At 40.1% G+C, this 25,886-nt stretch overlaps 1 protein-coding gene across 1 annotated transcript in view; it reads right to left on the reverse strand.

Moving 5' to 3' along the window:
• The window catches only part of LOC122811765 (zinc finger protein 260-like), a 195,353-nt gene that overhangs the window by 42,483 nt on the left and 126,984 nt on the right, over window positions 1–25,886 (reverse strand). The window contains exon 3 of the mRNA XM_044083824.1: window positions 3,450–3,572. Within this exon, the coding sequence (XP_043939759.1) occupies window positions 3,450–3,572 (123 nt within the window). The remainder of the gene's footprint in view (window positions 1–3,449; window positions 3,573–25,886) is intronic.

The following is a 25,886-nucleotide window of genomic DNA, read 5'->3' on the forward strand; positions in this document are numbered from 1 at the left end:
ATGCTCACCCCAGCCTTCAGTACCATACTGTGTTCAGCACTACTGCTAATCCCCAGCACTCTGTAAAACAATGTATTCTGCAGTACTGTGCACTCCCAGCCTTTTGTACCACACCATGTTCTGTACTGTTATTCGCCCCCCCAGGCTTCAGTTCCATACCACTTTCTGCAGTACTGTTCATTCCTAGCCTTTAGTACCTCACCGTGTGCTGTAGTACTGCTCATCCCCAGGCTTCAGTATCAAATTGTGTTCTGCAGTAATGCTCACCCCAGCCTTCAGTTGCACACTGTTTTTCTGTAGTACTGTACACTCCCAGCCTTTTGATGTTATTCACCACCCAGACTTCAGTTCCATACCATGTACTGTAGGACTGCTCATCTGCAGCCCTCAGTACCGCATCATGTTCTGTAGTTCTGCTCACACCTGGGCTTCAGGACCACATCATGTTCTGCAGTACTGCTTCCCCCAGGCTTTAGTACTGCATTGTGTTCTGTAGTTTTGCTCACACCCAGTCTTCAGTACCAAATCATGTTCTGTAGTACCAATCATCCCCAGCATTGTGTTCTGTAGTTTTGCTCACACTCAGTCTTCAGTATCAAATCATGTTCTGTAGTACCAATCATCCCCAGCATTGTGTTCTGTAATATTGCTTACCCCCAGACCTCAGTACCACATCATGCTCTACAGTACCACTCCCCCCAGGCTTTAGTACCGCATTGTGCTCTGTAGTTCTGCTCACACCCAGGCTTCAGTACTACATCATATTCTGCAGTACCACTCACCTCCAGGCATTAGTATCACACTGTGCTCTGTAGAACTGCTGATCCCCAGCCCTCAGTACCAAATCACATTCTGTAGTACTGTTCACACCCAGGCTTCAGTACCATATCATGTTCTGCAGTAGTACTCACCCCCCAAGCTTTAGTACTGCATTGTGTCCTATAATATTGCTCATCCCCAGCCCTCAGTAAAAAGACTTTCGACTTTTCCTGGTCAGGGGTCACCACAGCGGAACTCTGGTCCGCTCATGACTGGCAGTGGATTTTTATGGTGCCAAGTTGCCAGCCCAATGCCCAACCTTCAACAAAGGCACGCCCATTCACGCTCGCACCTACCTGCATGTCTTTAACGTAACTCAAACACAGGGAGGACATGTAGACTCCACACAGAAGGTGCTCCAGCCAAGAATCGAATGGGAGAACCTCTTGCTGTGAGGCAACAATTCTAACCGCTGTACCACCACGGCATAACATCTCCAGCCCTCACTACCACATCATATTCTGTAGTTCTGTTCACATCCAGGCTTCAGTAGCACATCATGTTCTGCAGTAACACTCACCCCCAAGCTTTAGTATTGCACTGTGTACTGTAGTTTTGCTCACACAGGCTTTAGTACTGAATTGTATTCTGTAGTACCGCTCATCGCCAGGCTTTAGTAATGAATTGTGTTTTGCAGTACCACTTACCCCAAGGCTTTAGTACCGCATTATGTTGTATAGTTCTGCTCACACCCAGGCTTCAGCACCACATCACATTCTGCAGTACCACTCACACCCAAGCTTGAGTATCACATTGTGTTCTGTAGTTCTGCTCACACCCAGTCTTCAGCACCACATTATGTTCTGTAGTACCACTCACCCCCAGGCTTGAGTATTGCACTGTGTTTGGTAGTTCTGCTCACACCTGGGCTTCAGTACCACATCATATTTTGTAGTACCTCTCAGCCCCAGGCTTTAGTAATGCACTGTGTTCTGTAGTACCGCTCACCCCCAGGCTTTAGTACTGCACTGTGTTCTGTAGTACCACTCATTCCCAGGCTTTAGTACTGAATTGTGTTTTGTAGTATCACTCACTCCACGCTTTGTTCTGAATTGTGTACTGTAGTAGAACTCACCCCCAGGCTTTAGTACCACATTGTGTTTTGCATTACTTCTCCCCCCACGCTTTAGTACCGCATTGTGTTCTGTAGTTCTGCTCACACCCAGTCTTCAGCACCACATTATGTTCTGTAGTACCACTCACCCCCAGGCTTGAGTATTGCACTGTGTTTGGTAGTTCTGCTCACACCTGGGCTTCAGTACCACATCATATTCTGCAGTAACGCTCACCCCCAGGCTTTAGTACCACACTGTGTTTTGTAGTTCTGCTCAAATCCCACTCAGGCTTCAGTACCACATCATGTTCTGTAGTACTGCTCACCCCCAGGCTTTACTACTACATTGTGTTCTGTAGTACCACTAATCCCAAGGCTTTAGTACTGCACTGTGTTCTGTAGTTCCGCTCACCCCCTGCCCTCAGTACCACATCATGTTCTGTAGTACCACTCACTCACAGGCTTCTGTACTGCATTGTGCTCTGCAGTCAGGGTTGCCAGACGTTCCTATTTGAGCGGGATTGTCCCAGGCTCAGCAGACCAATCCTGAGTCTGCACTGCCAGTTTAAATCCCGGTGAAACAGCCCTCCGCTTTTTTTTTTTTGATTGGCCCATATACCGGCATACTGGCCAATCAAAAATCACTAAACACAGAGCTGCTTGTGTTTAATGCGGAACATCAGGCAGTTCCACATTAAATACAGCTCCGTTTTGCGAGTTTTTAGATTGGCTCGTATACCAGTATATGGGCCAATCAAAAATTGCCAAACACGGAGCTGCTTGTGTTTAATGCGGAACATCAGGCAGTTCCGCATTAAACACAGCTCCATTTTTCGAGTTTTTTGATTGGCTTCTATACTGGCATACGGGCCAATCAAAAATTGGTAAACACAGAGCTACTTTTATTTAATGTGGAACTGCTTGATGTATTAAACAGAAGTAGCTCCGTGTTTAAAGACCTTAAGACTTTTTTTTTTGGTCCTCACTTAGCGTGAAAGACCTTTTTTTTTTTCGGAAATCACTTAGTGTGAAAGACCTTTTTTTTTTTTGGTCCTCACTTTGTCCCTACCCGGCCAGTTGGAAATTTGGCAACCCTGTCTGCAGTAATGTTCACCCCCAGCCCTCAGTACTACATCATGTTCTGCAGTACCGCTTTCCCCCGGACTTTAGTACCACATTGTGTTCTACAGTACTGATCACCTTTGACTTCACGGTTATGAAACGTTTTATCTCTTCCATGCTGCCTTTCTTCTGATAATAACCACTCCCATCCTTCAATGATTTCTGCAGAATGCTGCTTCTCACTGTCACACCTCACTGCCACTCAAAGAGTTAATATTCAGGTCACAAAAATGCTAGCAGGAGCCTTGAACTGACTCTCACATTCAGGATACTTCAGGGGAAACATTTACACATCTGGACCCACTGGACCATATTATGCCGGGGTGTTTTCAGATTTCTGAAGGACTGCTGTACCTACTAGGTACAGTCTGTACTTTACCTTTTCTTCTTAATTTTCTTTTAGCTACATGTCAGAAATTAATTCACTCAATTAATTATCTGAACAAGTACTTACTGCTTATAATGTCACATGAAATCTGTTGCTGCTTCACCATCATTCCTCCTTTGCTATCAGCAGATGGAACTTTCATTTCTTTTTTAATAAGCAAACATAGTTGTTGCACTGGGATGTCATAGCCTGCAAATCAAAATAATCAGAAATGACATGGTTAAAACAGAATCTCTATGAAAAATTTGCCCTATGTTACAATAATTCATTTGTACAAACTTGACAGCTAATAAAAATATACCAGAACAAAGCAACAGTTTACACTTTATTAGGGACTACAGATAAAGCATGAGAGGAGATTTCTGTTTCAGCATCTCAGAGTTGTGCACCTATGAAAATAAAGCAGGTGATGTATTCCTTTGATGCCATGATTTGGATGCGACATGAAACAGAGGTCCCATTTACCACAGCAGACATCAAGGCCATTGTCAAAAAAGCAGGGTAACTTTAATCAGTGACAGAAAGACAGGCCAGATTTTTGTTGCATTCTCAAAAGGAAAAGGAGGAAAACTTGTCAAAAAATGGACCTTTTCCAAATGGACTGCAAAGTGAATTTAATTTTGTTATCTGCACTATGGAAAAACAAGTCCCAGTCTTGGTCAGGCCCCCCTCTACTAGGACAATGGCTGCCGCCACAGTTTTCCTAAGAGAGATTCTCCACCCAAGCCATTATGGAAGCAGCAATCTGGTTATTATTCCACACCTCTGCCAAGCATTATAATTTAGGGGCCATTCCTATAGCCATGAAGGGAACCTCCTCAGCCAACCTGCAGGCATTGCTGTCCCTGCTCTTCATACAAGGCAGCTACACAATGTTGGCCAAATCTGACAGCCTTTCCAATTGTTAACACTGCAATTGTAAACTAACAAAAGTACAGTACATGTGTGTTAGGAATGTAGCTTAATTTTAGATGTTTGAGTAGCTTCATTTTTCAAGTACCATTTCCCCTCCACCCATCCCCTCTTTTTCTAGACCTGTTCTAGGGGTTGTGTGGGGGGTTCCTATTTACTTTCATAGACTCCCTGCTTAGATCCCCCTCCAGACACCCTCCTTTAGCTTTCTGGCACTGGACAGGGCCAACAATAGACAGGTCATGCTCAGGAGCATGGGGGGCTATGATCATATTCTGCAGCAAGAAAGAACTGAAGATATCAGTAGCCAACTACCCTTTACACTACCAGCATCCTTTCAATGGAAGAAGAAGCAGTCCTTCATCTGGTGGGGTAGGAGTGGGGCTGATGTGAGAGCTCTGGAATTCAGGCCATTTTCTGGTCTCCTGTATGCAAGAAATTCCAACGCTAAGTACTGTAACAGTGACTGTACTTGACCATCTACAATCATGTTAAGTTCCTAACTTTTCTGTACTTTGAATTTTATATGATAATATACTGCGTTAAAATTTAGACAATATGGAAACAAGTTTTTTGTCATGTTTATGGTTTATCTAGAAATGTAAAACTGACATATACTCATTTAATAAGATATGGAATATGAAAGAAGTCTATACAATGATACAAAGGGTGGGGGCATGAATATGTAACAATCTGTTATCATGAGTTTACTTATACATCTATATCATCTATATATATATATATATATATATATATATATATATATATATATATATATGGGTCTCCTTCTGTTTGTCGAAAACACAGTTTATCGAGAAACACAAGGTCGAACCCACTTAAGCAAAAATGCACTACATCAGAAGTACACTTTCGCGAAAGACGATTCACCGAAGCACATTACAGTGGGGATAAGGAAATATATCCTTTTCCCCACTGTAGTGCGATCTTGGAGTTAGTATATTTAAGTAGGGGTGTGGGGTGGTGCAGAGGAGCTTGCCCCCACTGCAAAACCGTGTTTACAGTAGTTTTTTTATTTTGTTTCTGATTCGGTGAATCGGGTTTCACAAAAGTGCACTTTCAATGTAATGCACTTTGCGGAAGTGGGGTTTTACGTTTCTTTTTCAAGATTGTGAAATTTTGATAAAGAAAAGTAGACCTACATATATATATATATATATATATATATATATATATATATATATATATATGTTGCTATATGTGTACAATTATTGTAAGAACAGCTATACAAAACTGTACAACATGCCAGGCTATCTTCTAAATTGCATGAACTGTGACCTATAAGGCCCATTGGAATCACTATTTAACCATAGCCTCCAAACAGACTTTGAGAATCATACATGGAGAACAGCAAAGGCAAGCCATCTACAGTCCCTGGAAAATACAGACCCATAAGTCTCACTAGTCTCATATGCAGAACCATGGAAAGAATTATCATGAAAATGATCAATAATGACAAAGGAAACTTCCAGACATTGATCCAGTTAGGTTTCATCCAAGGCCATGTCACACCTACTCAAGTCTGAAGGGCTTATTTGGGAAGATCAACAAAGCAATGGATGATGGCAAAATGATTCACACTGCCTACTTTGACCTGGCCAAGGTATTTGACACAATACCCCACTTGGGCATTTTTGACAAACTCAGAAAGTTAGGTATTAACCCTTATGTCACATGGTAGATAGCCAGATGTCCCACAGACAAGACCAAGGAAGTTAGACTTGGGACTTCACGTCTACAAAAAGACATCTCACCGGCAGTGTTCTTCAGGGATCTGTCCTGGGACTGCTCCTTTTTGGCATCTGCCTATCAGTAGTCCTGGCCAACATCAAGGCCTTCTGGCTGAACAAATTTGCAGATGACTGCAAGTAAGGAGCAGTCATAGAACACCCCACCAACACTAACACTAATGTTGTCCAAGAAAGGCTAACACCAACAAATAACTAGTGTAAGATTCATGTACTAAAACTAAACACCAAGAAATCCATAATAGTATCTTTTGGGAAGCCAGCCACACTTAGTAGCTGCCATATTGACAATACAACCCTAACGGTCAACCCAGTAGTTAGGGACTTACGGACTACCATCAAGTACAATTCTCCCTTTGGCATTTACCTTACCAGGCACACCCAACAACTTGAACATCCACAGATGCTCCTCACTGAAAGAACACAGAACATAAATAAAATGTCCTATGTAGACCGCCTCAAAGCCTCATCCTTGTATTCTGTCCCTTACAGGCTGTTGAGATAAGATTGATGGCTGGCATATAAGGTATCTTTGGACCCCACTCTGATGGACCTCCTACATATTCAGAAACCAGCACCAGAATTACCTGGTCCAAAGATCTAAATCTTGTCTATGACATAAATAGGACCTGGATAGACAGGTACATACCCTGAGATGACCCCTTCCCTGGAACAGGCTCCCCATCCATATAAACAGAGTTCATTCCCTAACCCAATTCAAATGTCACTTGGACAAGTGGGTGGGAATCCAGATTCACTCCTAGTTTGGCATATATGCCTCTAATGAACCCAGGCAGTCTGCAAATGTTTCATCTTCCAAGCCTCTGTTTGTAAACATTTTATTTCCAAAGGCATACCTCTCAATTGTCCAGATTTTTGCCAAATATTTTTGGTCTGTTTCTCATAACATTTTTGGTTTTCTGGCAAATCATTGAGGATTGAAGTTAGAAAATAATGACAGGCATCTGAGTTTCAGACTTCATACCCTTCTGAAAACTCATGCAAATACATATCCTGTTGAATTATATCAACTTTTGAAGTGTGTAAAAGCAATATTTAGAAACTGGTCCTATTTTTCAGCCTTTGTCTCCCCGTTTTTTATAGCTTTGTTCAGATTTCTTGTGCTAAGAGTGTTAATGGTATGTCCAGTGCTCCTGTTTCTGCTGCCTATGGTATTAGAACTTGCCAAAGAATTGGGATGCATGGCTAGGGTTAAAAAGGTCCCAGTGGACATTAGCCTAATACATTCCAATGAACTTATATCTATCTGTCTATATAACACACTCACATACGGTATGCATCTTTGTTTATTTTAATCAAACTGATACAAGATCAACAACTGTTTTGTCAACATTTGTTTGACTGAAAGAGATGGTTGATGTGCATGAGTTCGACAATCCCAGGGTAGGGGAATATTGTCTTTTTCCGGGGATTATGCAATCTCAGAGTTAATATGCATAACTAGGGGAGTCGAGGGTTTGTTTTTTGTGTCACCTGCTCTGAGGTTATTCCTCTTAATATGCACAGTAATTGTCAATGTTCTGTTTTCTCTGACATTCTGACGCCGGCATAAAGAATGACGATCTTGTGTCCATAATGCATCTATATCATATTACGTGTGTGTGTGTGTGTGTGTGTGTGTGTGTGTGTGTGTGTGTGTGTGTGTGTGTGTGTGCATGTGTGTGTGTGTGTGTATATATACATATATACACACACACATATATATATATATATATATATATATATATATATATACATACACACACACACATATATATATATATATATATATATATATATATATATATATATATATATATATATATATATAAAATGTATGTATGTATATGGGTCCCTATCAGTTGATCGAGTTTTCAGAAACTTGAAATTCCTATGGTTGAGGCAATATGACTGAGTTTTTGAAAACTCAATGCTTTTGAATAGGGATTGCGATACAGTGAGGATCAAGAAATTTACACTTTTCCTCACTGTAGTGAGATGTCATAGTTGGTATATACAATTTGCAGGGGGTGTTGGGCGTGCAAGTGGGGATTTCCCCCCTGGAAAATGTAAAAAAAAAAGGTAAATGTTTGTGTTTTTTTTGTAGTTTTTGTTTTGATGCTCGAGTTTTCTGAAACACGATTATATGGTCTTGACCATATGAATTCTGAGTTTAAAATTCAATATTGTGACATATATATATTTATATCTATCTATGTATATTTACACACACAGTTTATTTTTTCATCATTATTATTCCACATATTTATTTATAATAAAAGTACCTTACTCTTTTTCATACATGCTATAGGTTCATAGGTGTATACTAGGCTAATAACCACTGGGGCCCTTTAAGTCTTGTCCTGCAACCAAAATGTGGCCAACAAATTTGATTTACATAGGATGTGTTCTACTGACTGCCTATGTCCATCAGAGACATAGACATTAGACCAGAATTTCTGAATACTTAAATAGGGTTAGGAAGGAACTCTGTTTTACATGGATGGGGAGCCTATTACAGAGAATGGGAATTCTCTGAGAAACACATCCGTCTCTCCAACATGTCCCATGTATGTCACAAGCAAAATGTAGGTCTTCTAATCTAATAGTTCTGATGCTGTCTGTTTTGTGGATATGCAAAGAGTTCATCAAAACAGGGGTCTAGGGATTCCTTGTATGCCAGGAAAAGATCACCTTTCAGAAGTCTGGCTGATACAGTGTAGACAGGGCTTTCAACCTATCAGTACAGGGCATAGTGTTTACTTCCTGTAATCTTTTTGTAAAGAACCATTATGGATGTTCCTTCAGCTGCATGTGTCTGGTCAGGTACATACTGACGGGGACCTTGTGTCCATGAGGTGAAGACCTTAACCATTAAGCCAAACATATACTCTATGATGGGTCTAATGAGGGCCAAGTACAGTGGTACGATGACCTCTGTGGACCTTGATGCCATGCCCTTACTTATAATTTAAGCAACACAGAAAGATTTTCTTACTACCTTGGACAAACGTTGGTCGAAGGTTAGGTTGTTCTCTACATGAGTTTCCAGATCCCCGATTAGTGTATCAACTTTTAGGGGTGTTTTTTTTGTTGATGTAGTTACCTGGGATGTTCAACCTCCCAAAAAGTACTATAATCCATTTTTTGGCATTGAGTTTAAAGACATGGCTTTGGCACAAAGTAGTTGTCGGTGTTAGACCTTCCAGAAGGGTGTTCTCATCATTCCCAGTTTGCAATTTTCTATGAACTTGATCAGCCACAGGCCTTTGAAATTGGCTTTGACCTCTCAGACATAGATGTCAAAGAGGAGTGGGACCAGCACAAAGCCCTGAGTGAAGCAAATAGTGACTGGCCTCTTTTTGCAGGTGGCCTCAAAGATCCTAACCTCTTGGGTACTATTCATGAGCCAGATAGCTATCCAGCATGTTATAAAGGGATTTATGCCTAGTTCCATAAGTTTGTTGTTGTTTGAGTTGGGTATTGTATCAAATGCTTTAGCCTGATGTAGGTAGGTAGTTTGCACTGCTTTCCCCACATCCATTGCCTTTGTTATCTTTTCAAAGAAGTCCACCAGTTTTAGTATGCATGACCTTCCTTTGACAAAGCCACACTGGGATGGATCTAGTGTGTGGATGTCTTCTCTGTCCTTGCTGATAAATTCCATAAGACTAGTCAGACTAATGGGCCTTAAGTTTCCACAACTTGTTGAAGGTCCTGCTTTATGAAGCAAAATGAGCATTGCAGTCCTCCATTCTCATGGCAGAAAGCCTGTTTTAAGACTAAAATTAAACAGTGACTGCAGGGCTAATGATAAATCATATTTTAGACTGTTAAGGAGGAATCCAGGGATGTTATCAGGGCCCATTGAGGCTGTGTTCTCATTTTTTTAATACAATATACATCACATATACTTTCTTTGCTACTGTCATCAGTGCAACATTACAACAATTGCTGAATTCCTGCTTTCCATTAAACCTCAAGTCTCCCCCTCCTCCTGAAGAATATTATGTATGTATTGTTCCAACAATTTCCTTTTAATTCTATGCAATTTACTCCTTCTCTTTTCTAAAGATCCATCTTCTAGTTCATTTATCTCTTTTATTCTACACAGTACCTCAAATACAGTTGGTGTAAACTTTGATTTCTATTGTCTAGTAATTGTTTTTTGGCAGCCAACATCATTACACTTAATAAGGCTGTACTATGTCTAGGCAATTCAGATCATGAATCCCAGCTCAAGAGAATCATTTCCTTAGTTACAGCCATTTGCTCACCCAATATTTCTGACAAAGTATTCTGTATGGAATTTTTAAAATCTGACAACTTATTGCAGTCCCAAAACATATGTTCCCAGTTATATCTTTCTTCTTTATCGCATCTCCGATATTTGCTGTCTACCCGAGGAAAAAAAAAATTGAAGTCTGCTTGAGGTATAAAAATAGCTATGCAAACACTTCCAAGCAAAGATTCTAAACCGTCTCCACTTGGTTGTATATCTGGAAGCCAAACATACGTATTCCTATTGTTTTCATGTAAATTGCTTTTCCAGTCTCTCTTCCCAATCTTTTCTAACCTCCTCTGATTGATTCTTAGAGTTATCATGCAATATCTTATATGCCCTACTAATTATCCTTTTTTAACAGCTGCGTTTGTTGTAGATTCAACTAAAAGCTCTACCAGAGCAGGTTTTTCCCTTAAAATTCCTATATCCCTTCCTCTCTGAGTGTGCTCTGACATCATGACCTGGTAGGGAAGGTAGTAGCTAGCTGGCAATCCAAAAGTCTTCTTAGCCTCATCCCCATCTATTACCTTTCCTACTTGAGTTATTTGCTTACAATATCTTGGGCAGCATTCTTGGCTTTAGTGAGCACAACCAGGCCACAATCGCTAGTTCTAGACTGGGGGGTTATCTTTGAGGGTATTTTGTGGGGATGGTTCGGGGTGAGTCGGGATAAATTTGAAATGGAATTAGTCTCAAATCAACTGAATATGTTTACTAACAGGTTCCCTATATCGCCAGGATTGATGAATGTGGCACCATTAACCACCACTTCTGCACATTGCTGTATGCTGCCCTTGAAGATTCTGACACAGCTGAAGAAGGCTTTATGGCTATCTTTCACTTGGGAGGCTAGCTTAACCTCAAAGTTGGATTTTGTTTGACCCAATTAGCCCTCTTAGTTGCCTATTTAGTTCAATGAGAGAGTTTTTATTTTTATAGGAATTACCATTCCTGATTTTTGCCATATTTTTGTTCCTGCTGTTGTACAACCTGTTTAATTTGTGATGCCACCAGGGTGATTTGTTTCAGAGCATAGTTCTGGGCTAACTATGGGTAGTTACTGCAGCCTCTGTGCAGTCACTGACATAGTTGTACAGAGTTTCTGAAAGCAGTTTAGCATAGTCTGCTATATTCTTGGGGTTTGCAGGTGCACTGACTTTTGACAAACCATTGCTTAATAAAAGGTAGTATGTCTTGGAATAGTTCCTAACTGTTACTGGGGTTACAGAGTTGATTTTGAAGGAGACAGCTTTATGGTTGAACCTTGCCAGGGAGAATGAGACAGGGTGCGGGGGGGGGGGGGCAATGCAGTATTTTCCCATATTTGTGAGTATGTGGTCCAGTATGCTGGAACCTCTAATGGGCATATTCACTATCTGGTTAAAGGGGTTTGTGTTTATGAAATCCAGGATTCCCAATCTATACAGGCATAATTATGGCTAGGATATGGTACAAGATTTTGTCTATGATGATTTGCATGAGGAGAATCTCCACAGCATCATTCTGTTTGACCCACCTTGAGGTATGCTTGTTATTGATGCATATCGCTACACCTCCACCTTTAGCCCTCGTATGTGCAGCTGCTGGTCTAAAAGTGTGGAAGGCACTGAAACCTTGCACTACTGGAGTACTCTTTGCGGCTTACCCGTGTCTTGGTAACTGCACAGATGTTTAAATTCTTGACTGTGAGGAGGGCTTGGATGGAGTTTATTTTTTATTTATGCTACTGACATTGAGCAGTAACACCTTGAAAATTAATTGAGTTGATTTTGCTATGTCAGTAGGTTTGTCAATTTGGAATTGCCTAAAAAAGCATTTTGTGGGTGGATAAAGTTTTAGCCAGTATTTAGAACCCTAGAAAGGACAGGCACAGACCATCCTTGGCAAAGCAATGTGGTCTGTTAACCATATCCACCCCAAGTTGACAAATATTGGATCCACTTAAAATGACACAGAAACGACAGCCAATTGTTAAAATCAATCATGTTTTGCTTGTATTGCGGCATTATCCTCAGTGATGGTGATGTACTGCTCAGTGCTAAGCTCACACCAGCCTGAGACACTTATTCTGAGAGTGCCATAATTTCCCTCTTCATACAGTCTAGGGAAATATATATCAGGTCATTTACACCTACATGGACTATGATGGAATCATCCTGGTACTTACGGTGTAATGACATGAGCATGTGCATGATTTGGCAGATCCTTGTTCCAGATGAGTAACTACCCATTATCTTCTCCATGAAGCCCCCTATGATGAGAGTGCTGAGAAGTGTATTTGCTTGCCTTAGGAGCTTACTGTTTGGCGCTCCGCTGAAAGTGACTGCATGTGTGGTGTTAGGTGTTGTTTTATATGAGTGCCTTTGTGCTTGCTGAGGCATAGCTTTGTTAATGGGCAGTCTAGGTGATCTTTGTTGTTCAGGATGATTGCATTTAAGTGCCTCAGCATAGATTAGTCTATGTGTGTGTGTTGTGTATTGTGAGGAGGACATTGTGTGTGTGGTTTTGGCAACCTGATGTGTGCTTGCATGTGAGAGTTTAGCCTCAAGTGTCATTGTCTAAGTACACCTCTCACATATTGTGTCGGCTTCTTTAAAGACTATGTGGTTGTTTGTAATCATGGAACAATTGCTACATTGTCTCAAGATGCCCATATCCACCAGAGAAGTTAAGAAATTACATATCCATGTTGTCCGCTCCTTTGACTGGTACGCAACAAGTAGCTCAGGTGTATTGAGGTTAGAATGCTATTAAAGGTGCTTTGTTGGTTCGGGCTAATAAAGCTGATTTATTAGGGCAAAGTATGCAAAACAGTAATAAATTCTACTACTTCTGGAACACAGGCTAGGATGCCAAGCTTTGCTGATTTCTGGGAAAACGAGCAGGAGACAATATATAGTAAATGAGGTTTACGCCAAAGCAATACTGGGCACTCAGTATCATGGATCTATGGAAAACAATGGGTTGGAAGAGTACTTAAATAGCTTATGCAACAAACAATAGGAATGAAAGATGGGAGGAAGGGAATTTGGCAATCAGATTACTATAATGGGGTTGAGGCCAGAGATGCAGCCTTATAAAACCACAACAGGAAAATTGTGGGAGGTTTGGAAAAATTGAAGAAAGAAGTAGGCTGGTAGAGATGGATCCAGTCAAATAAAGCCAATGTTGGAGCTATTTCAGAAACTTTAGAATAATGGCTCAGGTTGGGGACAGACACAAAGAATAGAAGAAAAGAAAGGCACTGTAATGCAACTTCTCTGAATTACAGGCCAATGACTCCAGGTAGGTTAGAATTTCAGAATCTTTAGCTTAGTGTCTCAGTGGGGAACAGGGCAGACAGAAAGGGGGAAACAAAAATGACATCAGAAATCAACTTTAATCTGGTAAATGATAGCCAGAATGTAAAATTTAGAAGCAAAACTGGTATATCAACAACTGTAAAAGCACTGAAGCACAAATCCTAGAGCAGAAAAAAACAATACTCTCATTACTGAAATTCTACTACAGTTTAAAACACCATACTATGCAGAAATTTACCAGTAAGATTGTTTACGGAAATTGCAGTAATAAATGATTAAATAAGGCTCAAATCTGGCAGAAGTTCACAGCTCTGCCACAACTGTGAATGAAACTACAAGAGTAAAGCCCAGCAGGGTTTAAAATACAAAAAGCTAACTTTTAGAAAGTAATTCTACTTGTGGTGCTAAGAGTGCAGTATAATGGAGAAACACAATCTTCCCACAACTGCAAATTAAGGTACAAAATTAAGGTCCCAGAACAAACTAAAAAACACAAATAGATAACATTTTTCACTAAAACATGGAAAACAACAGAAAAGTACAAAGAAGTACCACCATACAGGTGTTTATAAGTGCAAGTTAAAAATTAAAGCAGAGTTGAAATAAACATTTTTTTATTATTTTCTCTTTCCTTTTCTGATGAAAAGCTTATTACTTACAGTTTGGGGCTTTCCATATCTCTCCAAGTCTTGCATAAAAGACCACTGATTGTTTCCATTTGCATTAGCTATCATCAACTCAAGCAGATGGGACTTTGATTTAATGTCTTAGTTAAAGAACTGCAACTCAGTCATAGGAGGTTACTAGGCTAATGGCCCTGGGGCCCTTACAAGCCTAGCCAAGAGTTTATCCTCAAAAAAGAAACCTCAGTAAGCACCTGTCGCCCATGTCAGTGAGGGACAAAGGTGTAACCCCTGGGACACATTTGTGGTTTCCCATCCATTCATCAAGGTTGTGGTTGAAGAGGGTCAGTGAGGTACTCTGTTTGACATGTATGGGTAGTTTATTCCAGAGACGGGCCAGCCTCTGGGAGACAAACCTGTCTCTCCAGCAGGTTTTTTTGATGTTGCATATTAGATTTAGGCCTATCGAGTGGGTAATGTGCAAGGAGTTAGACTTACGGACATAGAGCATCTGTAGTAGGGCAGGGTCCGATATTGCCTTGTCATAGGCAATCATGCTGCATCACCATATGATGTACTACATTGTCAATACTGGAGAAAGAATCCAGTTGCAAAAAGTTGGAATACAACTCACATTCTTTTAATCTTCCATGAAAGCTGGGTGTGCTAACTGTTGTGCCACTAATTATTAAAAAAAAAAGATATTTTAATAATGGTAATGTAGAAGTACAGCATATTTTTATTTTGTTAGGGTAGTAGTATTTTGGTATAAAAACCTTTTGGTCAAATGAGGTTGTAGAGTATTAATTTAGAAAATGTTTACAGCTGGTATGAGAAAATACCTTAGCAGGAAATTCATAGGTTGGACAGAGCAAAAATATTTGTGTGCATGTTTTACATAATAAGGAATGAGTGACTGGGGATGTTAAGCAAGCAATAATGCCCACCAAGGGGTCCACTACCAAATTTAGAAATTTCAAAACATCGAACCTCTGATTACTGAAGCCCAGACGATTGAGGTTTTGAAATAACGAAAGTAAAAAAAGCGTCCAAAATGTTAAAACTTAGAATTTCATATTTTTGCAGGGGAGAAAGCCCCCTGCACTCCCCATGCCCTCTGCTACTAAAATATACCAACTCCAAGATTCCACTACAATGGAGAGAACGGTAAAGTTCCCATTCCACACTGTACGGCGATCTCCACTGGCAAGTTTTGATATTTCAAAAGCTCAGTTCTCTGTGCTTCAGTAATCAGATTTTCAATGTTTTGGAATTTCAAAATTTGGTAGTGGACCCCCATCAAGATGTGTGTTACTGTGTAAATAACGTCCACCCAAGGGGTGTTATGAGGCCGAACATGGCAGGCGAAGGGCCTCTACATCCCTGTCTGTAAAACTGTTGTGTTTTACTTAGTTATTGTTTTTTATTACTATAGTTTTTATATATTTCTGATGTAAAATAGTTCCTCCACCTAATGTTTCAGACTTGCTGTAGTACATGTAAATGGTCTTTGTGGAAATATGTTACATCCAAAATATAATATTTACAAAAAATAGCTAGATATTTACTTCATTTTGTTGGTCCGTTACTCCTAAAATGTGTGGTTTGTTGCCAATCAGTGGGGATTCAAGTCACAAAATAATGACAAACATTTGAGTTTCAGAGTTTATTTCCAGAAAATGCAAGGCAACACACATCTTGTTATTCAAGCAACTTTCTAATTTTATAAGAGCAATGTTTAAAATCTGTTCCTATTTTTGAGCCTTTGTTCCCCCTTTATTTTAGGCTTTATCCAGGTTTCTTGAGGTATGAGGCTGAGAAGTATGCAAACCTCTTAACTACTGCTGTCACTAGTTCATTAAGCTCACTCTCACACACAGACACATTTTTGCTTCCATGCATGCATGCATACACTCAAACATACACACAGCAACATAAAACACACATATACACTTTTCCTTCTTTCTCTTTTTATGTTTCTTTTAATTTTACACTTGGTAAACATCAAAAGATCTGCTTAGCTAGTGTATAATAATGGCTGTATCGCTCTCACACCCACTTTCATACACACACATTTCTATTTTTTGTAAATGTTCTTTTTTTTTTAATTTTATACTCACTAAACAGCAAAAGCACTGCTTAGCGAACATAAAATAATTGGAGGAAGTTAGCTTTCTTTCAGTCCGAGCTCCAAAGCAGCTTAATATGCTGTCACAATGTGGTGGACTTATTTTTTCAGGGGGATTTACCTGTACATTAACACCCTGCTAGAGAATGTTCATTCTCCAAATCAGAGTGGAGATGTATAAGCCACCGATTCTCTTAAGGGGAACAGCGGTCTTTATACACTACAGAAAAGGGTTCGATGAGACAAGGACTGTAGATAAGTTTTGTCGTTATTTTAAACTGAGTAATTGCTTGCAGTGGTATATGAAAAAGTCAGGGGTGGGTTTTAAGGGGATAGCATATGGATAAGTGGATTTTTAGTTATTTATTGCATTTGTTTACTGGGATAGTCTAACTGGGCAGAAAGCTACCCATTTTCAGAGGAAGCCCGGGTTGAAAAGCTCCAGAAAAATTGCAACATTACATAAAAAACATTGTAAACAGAAGTATACAAGTAAAAAATAAATATACAAAATTTAACAGAGTATCAATAAAAGACAGCAGCAGCATTTTCCATGGAGAGAAGCACTGGAAGATAAAAATTACATAAAGAATATAGTAAACAGAGGTTCACTAGTAAACAACAGAGATATACAAGCAAAACTGCAAATATACATCATTTAAACTGTATATCATTAAATAATGGTAGCATCATGTAAAAAGGTATGAAACATATTTGGGAATGAACTCAATAGGACAGAAAAGTAGGAAAACGGAGGATAACTATTAAGATAGTGAATGTTTTAGTAAAGGTAGACGGAAGAAGAGGGAGAGGTAGAGAGCATGGAAGAGATTTTGGACCAGTAACTAAAGGCACAGTGCTTGGAACGAAAAAGAAAGAACATGAAGAGCAGGACGTTTATCATCTAGGAGTTCTGCATATACAGACAACTTGTGGAATACAGTAGACAAGTTGCCTATATATATATGATGGCTATGCAACACTTTTTCTCCCCTCTTTAGTAGGGAGGGGGGAAACTGCTACATGGACTGCCTGATTTGGAGAGAGTTCTATCACTACTTTGGGAATTAATGTAGGACTAGTGTTTAAAGTGATCCTATTATTATGTAAAAAAGGCTCTTTACATGACAGACTGTAGCTCTGAGATCCATACAGCAGAGGTGAAGGCTACAAGCAGAGAAGTTTTCCATGTCACCACCTTGTTAGGGCTGAAGCAGCTGGTTTAAATGCAATGAAGGTTAGCGTCTCCATACCTCTCAACCTCTTAGCACAAGAAAACTGGACAAAGCCAAAAATAGGGGTGGGGGGAGATCCAAAAATAGGGACAAATATTTTAAATGTTGCTGTTATAAACTTAAAAAGTTGCTAGTATAAAAGGTTTTGCATTACCATGCATTTTCTGAAAAATATGAAGTCTGAAACTCAAATGTCTGACATTATTTAGTAAATTCAATCCTCACTGATTTGTCAGAAAAATACACATTTTATAAGGAACAGCACAAAAAAATAAGGCAAAAATCTGGACAGTTGAGAGGTATGAGCATCTGAAGCACAAAGTTTAGGTCCCAGGGAGGTAGAGTTTTAAGTGGAGGACACCTTAAGGAAGTGATTCCTAGACAGCTGCAAGTATGCAGGAGGGTATAGTGGCAAACAAGAAGATAAAGATAAGGCTGAAGAGTGTACCTTGATAAATGAGCAAGACAACCTTACTTTGGAAGGATCTAACAGGTAACTGAGGACCACCAACAGATGTGTTTTGTTTAGATGCTGTCTCTCTATACAGGCACCAGTTCGAGAACCCTTTCACCTCATCTTTTCTTGATGTACTGGAAAATATTAGGGTTCAACCAAACACCCTAATCAGGGGCGATTTCAACTACCTCACCATTAACTGGGAAAACTACTTGTGTACCAACTCCTTCACACAACGCTTTCTGGAATTCATAAACTCCAATTCCCTGGATCAACTAATCCACACCCCCACCAGAGACAACAATATCCTAGACCTAGTCATTACCAACATGAGTGACCGGTGTTCCACACCTGAAGTCAACTCCTCAATGGTCCGATCCGACCATAAGCTAATCACCCTTGAGATCCACATCCCGCCCCCACCCCCATTAAGGAAACCACAGTAAAAGATTTCTCCAAAGCCAACTTCATGCTTCTTAAGGCAAAAGTAGTGAACTTCATGACACCCATGCAGATGGACAATACAGTTACGACTGCTGAATCCTACACAAATGCACTCTATAAGCACTTACATGAGTGCATGGATCGTGCTATCCTCCAAAAAAAGGAAGCCAATCTGGTGATCCCCTGCCATAAAAAAATGTACAACAGAAGGAAGAAATTGTTGCAAAAGAGAGTAAAATTCCATGAGTGGAAGAGCTCCCTGGTCAGCCTCAGTAAGAAGCTGAGATCCCTTATAAGATCCTCCAAAGCTAGCTACGAAAACAAAATCGCCACTGATTCTAAGGACAACCACAAAGCATTCTGTAGCTATGTCAAGAATCTTAATGGCAGCACCCAGATCTACTCTGAGTTACAGCACAATGGCATGAAAATTACAGAACCAATTGATATTGCCAACATCCTGGCAGATAGGTTCAGTGCTAACTTTACCCCCCACCCCCACCCCCTAAAGGGCCCATATCTATACAGGAAGAATGCAGAGTCCCTGTAATCACAACCACGTAGGTAAAAGCTGCACTCTCTAAAGCCAAAAACACAGCATCCATGGGACTGGACAACATCCCAGGCTGCATTTTACACGAACTTCAGAACGAACTGGCTCCCCAACTAAGCACCATGTTCAATCATAGCCTCACATCAGGCTTTGTGCCCACTGAATGGCATACAGCAACAGTTATTCCACTCCAAAAAAGGGGAGCCACCACTGATCCCAGGAACTATCGCCCTAATAGCCTCATGAGCCTGGTCTCTGCAAGGCCATGGAACATATCATCGTGGAATTCATAAACAAAGACATTGGTAACCTCCAAACTCTGGATCCCAACCAGTTTGGGTTTGTGAAAGGCAGATCATGCCTCCTGAACCTGATCGACTTCTTTGAGGCAGTCAACAAAGCCGTAGATGAGGGAAGGGTGGTTCACACAGCCTAGCTTGTCCTTGCCAAGGCTTTCAACACCATCCCTCATTCTGGAATTATAGCTAAACTCACTAAACTAGGTATAAATCCTATGTCACAAGATGGGTTGGCAACTGGCTCACTGACAGATCCCACACTGTAAAACTAGGAACCATAGTCGAGTCCCCAAATGATGTGGAAATCCTACAGAAGGGTCTCACTGAGACAGATGCCTGGTGTCAGAGCCATGGCCTCAAGCTCAATGCCAAAAAGTGCATTGTCATCCCCTTTGGTAAAAACTCTGTACCCATGAACTACTACATAGACAGCAGTCTACTTCACACTGAATGTGTGATAAAAGAGTCCTTGGGACCCAGGTGGATAGTAGTCTGTCCTTTGATAGTCACATCGCCACAGTAGTCAGGAAGTCCTTCTACATGGCACACCTTATCATAAAAGGGTTCTCATCCAGGAAAAAAGAGGTCATTGTTCCCCTCTACTCAACACTCATTAGACCCATTATAGAGTACAAAGCCCCTTTTGGAATGTACCTCACAAGACATCTGCAGCAGCTGGAAAGGCCACAGAAGCACCTCACAAAGAGGATTACTGGCCTCAAACAGATGCCCTACAATGACCGTCTCAAAAAACTCCAGCTTTACTCTGTAGCATATCGCCTACTCCGAGGTGATCTCTGCCTAACATATAAAGCTATGTCAAACCCAGAGCTGTTCTGGAGCATTTCTCCCCGGGCCTCCGCTGAAAACAGGATCTGTGGAACCTAGACGGGCTTTCCCGGTCAACAAATGTTAAATAAATAAATAAATAAATATATAAATAAAATTCCAATCCCTCCAAGCTACATGCTCTAGGGACCTAAACCTTGTCACCACAATAAACAGGACATGCTGAAGGGATAGATTCCTGTCCCAGAGACTTCCCATGCTCTGGAACAGGCTACCCATCTATGTCAAGCAAAGTTCTTCATTAGCACTCTTCAAGAAAAATCTTGATGCATGGATGGGAAATAGGAAATACACCCCGGGGATCACTTCTGTGTCTCTGTTCGACGGAACTTTCTTGGGTGGCGTAAGCCAGGAAACCTTGTTGGCTAGGCTTACGTAGGCCCTTGGGCTGATAGCCTAATACCTACCTATGAACTATACATATTATTTCTTGCTGATGCATTTTCTTGCCTTCCTCATTATGTGTAAAACATCCTCAGTGGCTCACTTATCTTGTCAGTCTGAAGGTCCTCAGGATGGGAGGAATGACAGAACCTTTGCCGTGGCACAGAAGGTCTAAACATTACTAGCACAGTAACAGGTGTTTCTCCCAGGCAAGACTCAGCAGGAGAGAGAACCAGTGCTACCTAGGCCAGAGGGGTGTATTAACTTCATCCTTGACCTGTCCTCCTTTATTTTCTGTAGTGCACTGGGAATGAGAGGAAAGGGAGAGAAACCATAAAGAAATAGGCTTTCCAAGGAAGGGAGAAGGTGTCTGCCATCCAGGCTCCATTCTGTAGGATACTGGTGCAGAATTACCAGAGTTATTTGTTTTCTAGAGAAGCAAAATGATTTGTTTCTGACACAATCCCCTTTTGGATCAAATCAAGAAAGTATTTTCTTTGTTAACATCCATTTATTGGGGTCAGAAGAACTGCTTAGTTTGTTTTCCAAAAGATTATCCTGTCCAAGAATGTGTTATGCAGTCAGGGTCAGCCAAGAATCCTGGGCCACCTTCCACACCTGCTGACGTAGTTAAGAGTGTGTGTTGCCCTGTTTATTATGGGTAACATGACTGTAGTACTGTCTGATCCGCAGGGGACCTAGCTGCCAAGTGTTTCTGAAGGCATTGATGGCTAGAATTGTTGATATTACTTTCTTTATTTTTGTGAGAATCTTGCACATCTGATTGCCTCAAAAGCTCTGGACCCTCAGAATCCATTAGTGAGCACCTCAGACAATACCCAATGCATCTGCTGCCAACACCTGAGGCCCAATCATAATATGATGGGGGCTCCCTTAATGAGTAATATGCTCTCTGTCCATCGCACATGCACTTTCCTTACGCAAGGAAACAATGTGAAGTCTGCTTGAAGGAGTGGAGATGTAATCACCACCTCATCCTTTGGTATCACTGGAGTTTCCTCATGTATGGCTTGGCCAGAGGAACCATGAAATTGCAGGATGTCACGTAGCCCAGCAGCCGTAGTGACTCTTTGGCTGATGGGAGACTGGCAATCCTGCTGAAGTACTGGAAAAAGAACAAGATGTTGTCTGGATGCAAAACAGCCTCTGTTCAAAGTCCAATACCACTCCCAGAAAGGAAACCAGAGTCATTGGAGATAGTTGGGATTACTGAAATGTAGTGACAGCCCTACCATCTGAAAGCAGTCCAAGACAATTTGGATGGCTCTCTAGATTTCCAAAAGGGAGGGAACCTGGATCAGACAATCATCTACATATGGATAGCTGTGTATGCCCTTCGTCCTGCTGAACATAATCATTGAGTGCAGGCACTTTGTAAAGACTGGAGCTGTGGGTCGCAAACCCACAGGCCTACCTCTGGAGTTGGTTTGTCACTTTTGTAAACTTGCCCTTTTCTCTTTCTTTGTCCTCCTTTTGATCTGCTTCGGGGGGGGGGGGGGGACAGATACAGTTTTTATTTGAGTAATTTCTGAAAAAGAGGTCTTTAACTCACTTGCAGCTTTCTTCTTCTCCTACAGTTTTTGAAAACCTGATCACATTTTCAACAGGGGGGGCCTAAAAAGGAGCTCTTTACTGGATGGTGCATTAAGGAGTTACGCCTTGCTATACTTGGGAAGAGGCATATCTACTGACTGCTGACATCATAGCAGCTATCCTATATGATGCATCACAGCAACAATTCAACAGTTATCATAGTCTTAACATATTTAGTAAATTTCCCCCTTTTTCATATTATACTTAAAACCCCGGTAAGAATAATACCCATATGCATTGCTATATAATGCATCAAATGTTCAAAAGGAGATGCTAGAGCTGTTTATGTTTATAGATGCATATATTGCAATCGCTCTCATAAGTATTCCTTGATTTTAATATACATCAATAATATTAACACAGTGTTTCAACTGTATATATCAGTTCTGCAACAGGATTTTAATCATGCAGCCATAAGAGGACACACCTCATATCTAAATCACCATGAGATTGAATTGCATCCAAATATGAAAATTGCTATCTTTGTGCAGATGACAAAAAATGTGTGCATGTGTTAAACAAACATCAGCATTCACATTGTGCCATCAACCCAAAACAGCTAATTTTCTCAATTGTGCCAAAACCCTACTACGTGCCAGCATATTTATGTTAACCCTTGCCTTTTTACTGCCTGCTTGACTTTGTGCAAAGCCCCATCTAAACTTTCTCTTTAGAGATTTAACTCCGTCACCAACTGAAACTCCATCAGTATCATGTGACATATCATTCCTCTCTCCCTCCTTCCCCATTCTCAGTGAAAAGCTCAAATCTGTTAAGGAGCTACATATCCTGACAACTAATAAACTTTCATCACCAGCTTTAACTTCAGGTCAAGGGCACAATCATGAATGATTGTTTATAGTCTCTTTTAGCTATACAAGCATTATGTACAACATTAGTTCATTGGTGATTATTAGGCTAATGGTGAAACAGCCTCTGCAACCTAGCCAATAATACCCATGATATGACAATATTATATCTTAATTCCCCAGATATGGGATGGGGTAGTGGGTCTTTTGGGGCTGGAGCCTTGAGTCATTTTGCAGGCTGCCTCTGTCCATAACAGACACAGGCAGTACTCCTGGAGTGAATTTATGGTTCCCCATCCATTTATCCAAATTCCTTTTGTTTTATGAAGATGGAAAGTTTATTCCATAGAAAATGTAGTTTTGGAATATGACTCTGTCTCTCCAGCAAGTTCTGTTATAGTCACAAATAAGTTTTTTAAGTCCATGGAATGCATAACTCTCATATAATTTTGTTATAGCATTGGGTTCTCAAACAATTCTGAGACACCAGCTTATGAAATCATCCTTGAGCAACATGTGTAAACAATATTTTATGGGAATGCCAGTGACATAAAATAATACAAAGCTGCAAGTAAATGCAATACCTGGCTAAAAGGGCATCAGCCAAGATAAGATAGTGCTTATGTATAATTCCTCTCTCTATCAAGGCATAATTATCAGTATGAATAAATATTTGTGTTCAAAATAATTCCTCTAATAAACAGATATTAGATGACAGATGTAATCTAGCTATAAGACTTTGCAGTGGTTCTTAGAACTGGTGAGCTCAGCCTGCTCTATTATGACAGAAATAGCCTGGAAAGGTCACAACAGACTGGAACAAGGGTCACACACTGACACACTCTGATGTATTATAACAGCAGGGAATAGAATGGTTCTTCTATTACAAGTTGTATAAAACATGTATTAATCAGTACTTTTCTATTTCTATCAAAACATTGCAACCAATATTAATAACTCTTCCCATCACTGCCACTCCCTTCACACCCTAAACTGGCTAAAACTCTACAACCACCTAAAATACCTACAACTTACAACAGCCCACAAACTCATCTTTAAACCAACAGAATGCTCCTCTCTTGCCAAATCTCTAACACCCTACACACCTAGCCGCACTCTGATATCTAAAGGCCAAAACCTCTTGCATGTACACCATCCCCTACACCCACATGGCCAACTATTACTATCCCACACCATAGCCAAACTGTGGAACGCTCTCCCCACATCACTACGTAACATACCAAACCATAACAACTTCAAATCCATGCTTCTCTCCCATCTGTCCTCCAAATGGGAATGTCCTTCACATGCTCCCACCTAAAACACCCACACCACTAACTCCACACCTAAATCATCTTTTCTTTGCCAAATTTAACAAAATGTCATAGGTCTTTCTCTGTACATCTTTCCAAAAATTTTTTTTTTCTTTTTGCATGCGAGCCTCTGGCCTATCTTACACATATTCTCAAACTGACATCCTCTTAATTGCAAAGCAGTGTATATATTATTATAAAACTGTTATTCCTGTACAGACTAATATTGACATATGAAACTCACATTATCTATTAGTAATGTGGCAACTATCTGTAATTCTGCCTTTTGCAAGTTTACATATTGCTGTACTTTATATTTTGTAATGTTGCAAATTTCTATATTTTAATATTTTGTAATGTTCCAAATCTCTGATTTTATACTATGTACCGGAGCTTTTCTCCTCGGGTCTCCACTGAAAATGGGCCACAAGCCCAGCTGGACTGACCCGGTTAACAAACAATAATAAATAAATAAACAAATAAAATTCCTAAGCTATATGTGTAAAGAATAAACAGAATGCAAAATACATGTTTTGTAAAATGTACATATATGCTACAAACATTAAAGAATAAGAAAATATATATTATTCTATTTTATACACTGTCTATAGAATGAATGACAGGAACAGGTGTGGTGCCTTGCATATAGATGCTGCAGATTTTACATGAAGTTTTTATTAAGATTTTGTATTACTTTGTAAGTTGCAAACTTTTATTAATTTTGAATTATTCAACAGTAATAATGTAAATATTAACTGCAGCTGTAGTAACAATAAATGATATTTCTTATTAGAAAGGTGAAATAATCAATCAGTAAAAACATATGACAATAAAACTTGAAGCCAGAAATGTTTGCATCTGTACTCTCTACAAAAATAGTCTGTTGTAACAACAATTTGAAAATAAATGCATGACCAATTTAGGATACAATGCATGACCAATTTAGGACACAATGTATGTCTAAGGAGGCAGGATTGCATCTGTCAAAACAGTATATACAGTGCTGTACTCACTTGAAATATTTGTCAGATACATGAGAAATAAACTGTACTGACCCAACTGGAGATGCCTTGCTTTGCTTATCACTGATTTTTCTTGTCCTTCTAACTGCCTGTATTTTTCCTCATAGATGTAGTGCTCGTAGATACTTTCACAGTTTTTAGTGCCGAAACCCAGGAGGAAACAAAGCAGTGCAGAAGTTGAAAAGGTGAAATAAAAGGTGAAATGCTGAAGAAAGATCAGGTGAAAGGAACAATAATCCAGGCGCTGGATCAGATTTCCTCCATGGGACCCATCCACAGGAAGGGAGGTGGAAGAAAAGGCTGGCCAGCGAATTCCCAAGAAGGGACTTCCACACTGCCGATAGGGTGAAGTCCTACCTTTCTTTTGCTTGTTAATGTAGAAAACTCTAAAGACTTTGTTCTCCTATAGTTAACTGTGTAATCTGTAACTTATAAGGCATGCAGTTAAAGGAATTTGCATATAAGATTTTCAAATGTGGGAAAGCAGAGCATCACAGTTGTTGTTAGA

The sequence above is a fragment of the Protopterus annectens genome, chromosome 1.part1 (assembly GCF_019279795.1).
Source record: "Protopterus annectens isolate FY-2018-M chromosome 1.part1, PAN1.0, whole genome shotgun sequence".
In the NCBI taxonomy this organism is placed as follows: domain Eukaryota; kingdom Metazoa; phylum Chordata; order Ceratodontiformes; family Protopteridae; genus Protopterus; species Protopterus annectens.